At 35.5% G+C, this 7,903-nt stretch overlaps 1 protein-coding gene across 3 annotated transcripts; it reads left to right on the top strand.

The window, feature by feature from the left end:
* Positions 1 to 460: 460 nt before the first annotated feature.
* LOC121764336 (UPF0496 protein At3g19330-like) lies at positions 461 to 3,436 on the top strand. 3 transcript variants are annotated; one of them, XM_042160378.1, is made up of 4 exons: positions 461 to 597; positions 1,522 to 1,685; positions 1,757 to 2,814; positions 3,117 to 3,436. In XM_042160378.1, exons 1-3 carry the CDS (start codon positions 503 to 505, stop codon positions 2,797 to 2,799), a joined length of 1,302 nt encoding a protein of 433 aa, XP_042016312.1. In that variant the 5' UTR covers positions 461 to 502; the 3' UTR covers positions 2,800 to 2,814; positions 3,117 to 3,436. The 3 variants fall into 3 exon arrangements, with proteins under 3 accessions (XP_042016312.1, XP_042016308.1, XP_042016318.1); XM_042160374.1 differs by lacking the exon at positions 3,117 to 3,436 and having other exon boundaries at positions 1,757 to 3,062; XM_042160384.1 differs by lacking the exons at positions 461 to 597; positions 3,117 to 3,436 and adding an exon at positions 649 to 1,199 and having other exon boundaries at positions 1,757 to 3,062.
* The last annotated feature ends 4,467 nt before the right edge of the window (positions 3,437 to 7,903 follow it).

Here is a 7,903-nt window from a genome sequence, read left to right on the forward strand (position 1 = left end):
AACGAATATTCTGCCCTAATTACCTCGTATTCTAGTTATTTACACTGCGATTATTTAAATTACACTTGATTGAAACTAAAAAATATTTAAAAATGAAAATTGATTATAAAATTTGGGGGACTATTGGAGGTGTCCACTATAGTGGCGGAAATAGAATTTTGGGGCTATGAACAACAAAATTGGGGCTATGGACAATAACTGAGGCGGGGCTATTAGGCGTGTCCGCCTTATAGTGGACACCCTTAGTAATTTCTAAAATATACAGTTAATACAAATCTAATCCCGGTAAAAATTATGTTGACGACAGTGGACAGCATCCAGTATTAAATAATTTTATGAATAATTGATTACACTGAATTATCAATTATGTCATGTACATTTATGGAAATTAGGTATTGAATGTATCCTTAACAGGGCCTCTGAAAGCCCGATTGGTGGCCCATAAAAAAATAAGGCGAAGCCCGCCTTACAAAATCTCTCCCTGAGAGCTAAAACTAAGTTTATGCGTATCACAACTCGTCGACTCCAAGCTTCAGGAATTCAATTTCCTTATGTTCAGTCACCGCACAACCTTGAATGCTTCGATTTTTCCCAAAGGTGCGTAATTTAGTTTTTTTTTTCATATGATTGTAATTTGTAAACGGCGAAGTGCGATTTTTTCTTGCATCTTATTTGGGTTTTGCATGAACCTTTTTTTTTAGCGTTTTTTGCTTGTTTGTTTCTTGGTGATGAGATTGTTATATATTGTGGTTTAGCAGCAATTTAGTTGATTGTTCCATTTGCTGGCTTTTCCTTTATGTTATCACACTTTAGGGTAGTTCTAAAGATTTAATTTTTCTTGAAATTTATAGTTTTTGTGTGTAGAAATTTGTTACAATCCTGAAAAGGATTTGGGTCTTGATAACATTTTGCAATATTAACAAAGATTATCCGTGTACGCCTCATTAATGTGTTACTAGAATTGTTATGTTGCTTGCGTTTTTGTTCAACTTTATTTTGTTCTTCAGTTCTGATACAGTTAATCATCCGGACTTGGATATTTTCCTCAACGGTAAAAGATTCCGTCTTTAGTTCGCAGTACTTTTCATGACATATTAGTAATTTTGATTGCCCAAGATTTTTCATTCTCTTTAGTGCCTCAAAAGCCCTTGAGGAGAGCCCTAGAATCTTGTCTGCATCTTTCCCCTTCCATAAACATGGTATGTTTGTTATTTGGTTCATTATTATTTGTAGGTTTTGTTATTGGAGTGTATGATGTTTTCTTGTGAGTTATTCAAGATGTTTTGAATTGATTAGTAATGAAGATGTAGTTTCTCTATGCATTTTCCTAGTTATGCTTATGTTTGTTGCTTCAACAAATGAATGCTTGCTGTTGAAATTGAAGAGAATGGTTTTGTAATTGCTTTCTGGAGATAACTTGCAAAGCAGTGATCTCGACTTGTCTGGGTAGAAAATGCTCTTTATCGGGTTCTGTTACTCTCTCGTCTCTTTTTGTTTTTATGACATTGGAAGAATATGCAGGTCACATGCGTCCTTGTGGACTACGAAACGTCTGTGTTTATGTAGATATGGTTTTGGTCCTTGCCGGTTATCCCACATGACAGGGCAAGAAACATCAATATCCTGTCCGAAGCCTCCCCCTCCTTTATCAACAAACGGTGGTATTTCAGCCCCTGCTTCACAGGGTAAGCTTCTGAGGAAAGAGAACTGTTATTTCAGCCCCTGATTATGTAAACTAATGCAGTGTATTCTGCAGATAATACGCCGACATCAAGTGTCCACCTCTCTCCAACTGTTAACCTTTCTCGAGAATACTACCTCGCGGTTCAGACCAGTTCTTATAGTGAGATCCGAAGAAAATTCTACAGTGGTCCTCTCGACCAAAGTGTAGGACGTGTGGATGTCTTTGAGGAGCCTCAGCTGTTGGAACATATTCTTCGACCAAGCCGTGAGAGTCTTCAGGAGGCACTCACACTTATTAAGCCTAACTCCCTTACTCATATTGCTGCAACCTACTTTGATCATAGTGAGCACAGTTCCCGTCTATACCTTCTCCTCTATCAGAGGATTCGTAATACTCGACTCCTCTATACCCCTATGCATAACCTTCTCGATGAACTTCCAGTAGATATCCACTCTGACTACTATTCACTCTCTCCTTCCCAATGTGATTTAGCATTTAACGTGTTTCTCCAATTTGACTGCGCTGAGAATCCCTTCCTATCCCCCGACTCACACAGCTTCACTAATACGCGTCAGCGCTTGACCCAGCTCAGAGAAGAGCTGGACCATCATCTCAAAAAGTCACAATCGAGACTTCACCTAATACGTCGCTGCTCAAGAGGATCTGCGATTTGCTTGATAGCTGCCACTGTGGGTGTGGTTGTGTCAGCGGTGACTATAGCTACTCATGCTCTCGTTGCCCTTGTCGCATGCCCAATATGCCATGCCATTCTCCCTTCAAATATGACTAAGAAAGAAAATATCCATCTATCTCAGCTTGATGCTGCTGCCAAGGGTGCTTATGTCCTTCGGAACGATCTAGACACCATTGATCGCCTGGTAGCCCGTCTGTGTGCAGCAGTTGAAAACGACAAACTTCTTATTCATCTTGGGCTAGAGAGAGGAAGAGACAAGTATAGCATTCAAGAGATAGTAAAGCAGCTCCAAAGAAACCGCCCTAATTTTGTTCAACAGCTTGTGGATCTGGAGGAGCATTTGTTCTTGTGTTTTGCTGCTATCAATCGTGCCCGGTTGCTTCTGCTCCAAGAGATTCAAATGCACCAAAACCCTGCCTGATTACGGCCAAATGAAGTAAGCTCTATATAGCTGCTTGCAGAAGTTATTTCGTATTCAGTTTAATTCTTTCTTTTGCTGCTACTAATTAGTAAAAACATCTTAGCATATGAATAGTGCATCTGTTATCAAGAGAATCAATGAATGGGGAACTGATGATTTAGAAATAGAAAACTTTTCCATGTTGAATGATTTGCTACATGTATGTTAGAAGTCTGCAAAAGATTTCACAAATCTAATATAATATGAATGTGAATTTTATGTCATTCGACGTGATGTCTCATGGCTTATATCACATACATGCATGCATGTCTGTTCAGTTAAATGCTGTAGTCGGTGTAGTACTTCCAAGAGATACACGAGTAGAAGATAGCGTATGTTTAGGGCGACCCAGGCGACCCACTCGACACAGGCGACCCAACGGCGACCCTGTATCTTGATCAACCCACCCATGTTGGGGCGGTGATGGTCTCGACCCAGGCGACCCGAACGACATTTTGACAACACTGGATTGAACAGAATTAAGTGTAACAATTGTTATGAAATTAAGATATGAAGGAAGCATTCAAAGCATATTTGAAAAAAGGGCTGTGCTTTTTCAGAAGTTATTGTTGGTAATGGTTGTCAATTTTTTGGTTAATTTTGTATACTGTATGAATCTACTGGCACTTGTTGCTAACATTCGTAATCAATATAGAGCATCGAAATGGGCGGGCTCTGGCTCGATTATTTTGGGTTGATCTTAAAGGTATAGACTTTTCGGTCAGTCCACAATACATCATAGTATATGTGATTTGATCTACTAATATATAATAGTACTCTCGTCGTCCACCAAAATTGTCTCATGCGTAGACGTCACAATTGATAAAGTAGAATTGAGAAATAGAAAAAGTAGATTAAGTAGGACAAAGACTAAAAAAAATAAAAATGGACGTCACAATTGATAAAGTAGAATTGAGAAAGAGAAAAAGTAGATTAAGTAGGAAAGAGACTAAAAAAATTAAAAATGGTGACATTTTTTTTTAATTTTGATGACCTTGAGGAATTTTGTAAAGGTGGTTTACAGTATCCATATTGGATGAAATTCTGAAAGGGACTCCAGTAACAAGTCTAGATTCCGAGTAAATAATCCCCGCACACTCATTTGCCAACTAAAAACAATCTCTAACTATTTACATCAAACTCAAATTCATTTTTGAGTAATCTTACGTTAAAAAATAAATTTGCTTCAATTATTTATCAAACTCAAATTTTACACTATTTTTTTAGTATGTCTCATAGATTTTTGCAGTAGCTACGGTACACAATCATATTTGGTGTTGTTTCGTAAAAAATCGCATAACTGAGTTTGAGTTTGCAGTATGATTGGAGAAGTTTCCTACATCAAAAATGAGATTTGGGTATGGTTGGAGATGGTTCTAAGACCATCTTCAACCATTTACACCAAACTCAAACTCATTTTTTGAGTATATGTCGCACCAAAAATTAGTTTTACTCCAATCATTTACACCAAATTCAAAATTTACACCAGTTTTGAGTTTTTGTCATACAAAATATTTGCAGTAACACCATATTTGGTGTTGTTTCACAAAAAACACTAAAAATAAATTTGAGTTTGGTGTATGATTGGAGAAGATTTCTACACCAAAACTCATTTTTAGGGCATGGTTGGAGATGGTCGTATGATTCTTCTTTGATATACCAAAAACAGGTCACATATTTTCAAACGAACAATTGACTAATCAAATCAACGTATTTGTTTCTCGATTTTTGTAGAGAGATAGCTCACATATCAGAGATCACGCACACCAAATTTCGGCTACATCAAACAACAGTTGATCAATCGGTTATCCGATCACAAAACAAACACATTTAAACAAGGAAAACAAAGGAGATTTGGGCCAGTTATTTATCAGAATAAGAACAAATACCAAATGATTTGGATCTTCATGCATTTATTTATGGAATTGTTAGCACAAGTACCGAAGCTTAATTAACACAAAAAGATAGGTTAAATCAAGATCTAATAGACAAGATGGCAGAAAAGGAAAGGAAGAAGGTGCAATGGAGTAGGAATCCTCTTAGGACCTAATATATACTTTGACTAAATTTGTCTTAAACACACTTCATTGATCACGCCGAACTCTTTCAATTTCTACACATTGCTAATTTTTCTATAAAAAAGCATGTTTCTTTCTGTCGAACCCAGTACAATTTTCTGTCATTATAGGAGTAGTTACTAATTGTAGATTTGATTCGGAGACAGGCGTTGATGCCCAAAAATTGGGATAATGATTTAAAACAATTCAATTAAAATTTGACACGGGAAGTAGTGGGCGAATGTATAGCCCCTTGGCCTAGCGGTAAAGAGTGCTGGATACCGCGTCCATCTGGAGGTTTCGAGTTCGAATCCTGGGTGGCGTAATTTGACTTTCCTCCTTATTATAGGAGTTAATTTGTAATTTCCTCCTTCATATATATATGATATAAATATATGAAGTTAATTTTAAGAAAAAAAAAAAAAAAGTAGTGGGCGAATGTAAGTTGAGAATTAAAAATATGTCTCCAAAATACATACAATCAGAAACAGGATGGAAAATGACAACAAATCCTCATTTATTACAAAAATATCTGAACCATTGGGGCCAACTGTTGATTAGATCCAGTGGGCCCTAATTGAGAGTACATCTGCTTCCATTTGCATCCTCGTTCAATAATTAATAAATTAATTAATTGGGGTTGAGACGTGGCTTCTTCTACATCCATTTGGACAGACGTGTAATTATAAATTTTTATAATATATAAGTATGATTTACTTTATGATAAAAAAAAAAGAAGATTCCGTTTTCCTAATGTGGACCCCCCCTCTTCCTTCCATTTGTTATGAAATTCATGTTCATTGGTAAGAGTTCACAGATCAAGTAGTTAATTGAAATTAGACCTGCAAAGATATTTTATTTAGTTTTTATGGTGGCCTCTAATTAAGTCCTATGTCAAAATCAAGGTTGATGCCACAAAATTAGATGTTGAATTACTATTCAAGTGCTCTATCGCTTCTTGGGTAGCTTAATTTAGAAAGTGTTCTGAATTGTAAATCAAGTTATTGCTTGAAATTTATAGTTCTTTTCGTCAAATAATTAGTTGAATGTGATCGACAGCTGAGTCAAAGGAAATCTTTATATATATATATATATATATATATATATATATATATATATATATGGATGTATTCATTTCCTTTTTGTATCTTTTGTTCTATTGTTCTTTTTAATCTCAGCCCCACGATTTTGTCATCCGACGGTTAGATTGATGCCACGTGTCATTTAATAATGCAAATTTTCAGTTGAATAATGCACACCGACTAATAATGCAATTTTTTCATCAAATAATGCAGATCATCACAACCATCCAATTCAAGGATCCAAGGGCTGTGATTAAAAAGAACATTGGACTGAAAAGCTGCGAAGGACCTTAACACACCCCTATATATATATATATATATATATATATATATATATATATATATATATATATATATATAGGTGCATTATAATGATAACTCTAATTTATGTGAAAACCCTATAACTAAATTTCCACCACACATTTTAAAAATGTGTGGTCTGGATTTAATCTAACAAAACTATCATTTTATCAAATAAAACTATCATATTTCGGATATATTAAGGGCAAAACTGTCCTTTCGTTATAAAATTGGGTGGGTAAGAAGAAAACGTGAATTAAACACTGCATTCAATTTCTCTCACACTCAAACCCTCCGAATCGCATTTCAAACCCTTGCTTCTTCAGTTTCGAAGGAAAAAATCATCCAAATTCTGGAATATGTCGAAGGAAAACGCTCAAGCATCATCGAAGGAAGGCTGGATGAAGTTTATTACTTATTTCACTTTTGTTTTTGCTCGATTTTATCATTTTGCCAGAGATTCTCGTTTTTTTAGATTCTATAGTTTTTTAGTGTAGATTTAGAGTTACATATGACAGCAAGATGAATTTACTTTGAATTTACTTCATACTTGGTTTTGTATCATCAATTCATACCTTATTCCATGATGAATTATTGTTTTAAATTATAAAATGATAGTTTTAGGGGATAAAATGATAGTTTCAAATGATAAAATGATACTAGGGATAGAAATCAGCTGCTTCTACTAATGTATTGAATTTCATACCAATCAATGGCTTCAAAGCATCATCACAAACAGGAATGTACATACCTACAAATCAGCAAAACTATCATTTTATCAACTCAGAGTATCATTCTATCCGGCAAAACTATCATTATATGCAGGAATGTACATACCTACAAATCAATAAAACTATCATTTTATCAACTCGGAGTATCATTCTATCCGGCAAAACTATCATTTTATCAACTCAGAGTATCATTCTATCCGGTAAAACTATCATTCTATGCAGTTAACCTAACATTTATAAGCCAAAAGTATCATGTTAACACATAATCGGCAATGCATAATATGTCATTTTGTCAGGTTAAAGTGTCATTTTATCAACTTATATGCAAAATTGAAAACATCTTCCCAGTCACAATTATGCGAGAAATATGGAAACAAAATCTGGAGATTATGGAATAATGAACCAAATCGGAAGAAAATCTGGAGCCTATGTAAATAAAATAGGCGAGAAATATGGAAACAAAATCGCTGAGAAGAGATAATCGAACTGAGAGAGTGAAAGAATGGAGCGAAATTCAGATATTAAATGAGGTAAATGACATATTTACCCTCTGCGCCTTTTTTATGAAGTAAATCTAAGTTTGAATCTCAGCCACAAGATTAGAAAATATGTGTGGTTCAGATTTGTTATAGAGTTATTACGTGATTTGGGGGTTATCATATGATCACAACTCTATATGTATATTGAAGTGTGCGGGAGTTGAGTGTGTGGGCGTTCTATTGTTCTAGGTCGAGCTACTAAGTCCAATGAACCCACTAGATCACTCGGTCTAAGAACTCAGGGGAATATAGAAGACTCGGTCGTTGGACACACAACTCTCGCGTTTCAAAGATCCCTCAACCCGTTATACTATAGACTAGTATAGAGAAGCAATGGGTCGATCCCACGAAGATGG

The sequence above is a fragment of the Salvia splendens genome, chromosome 2, assembly GCF_004379255.2.
Source record: "Salvia splendens isolate huo1 chromosome 2, SspV2, whole genome shotgun sequence".
Taxonomy (NCBI): domain Eukaryota; kingdom Viridiplantae; phylum Streptophyta; class Magnoliopsida; order Lamiales; family Lamiaceae; genus Salvia; species Salvia splendens.

Coding starts and splice junctions, on each gene's coding strand:
- LOC121764336 (XM_042160378.1), top strand. CDS start 503: ATGCGTATCACAACTCGTCGACTCCAAGCTTCAGGAATTCAATTTCCT. Junction 598..1,521: donor TGCTTCGATTTTTCCCAAAG/GTGCGTAATTTA, acceptor AAGAATATGCAG/GTCACATGCGTCCTTGTGGA. Junction 1,686..1,756: donor TTCAGCCCCTGCTTCACAGG/GTAAGCTTCTGA, acceptor TGTATTCTGCAG/ATAATACGCCGACATCAAGT.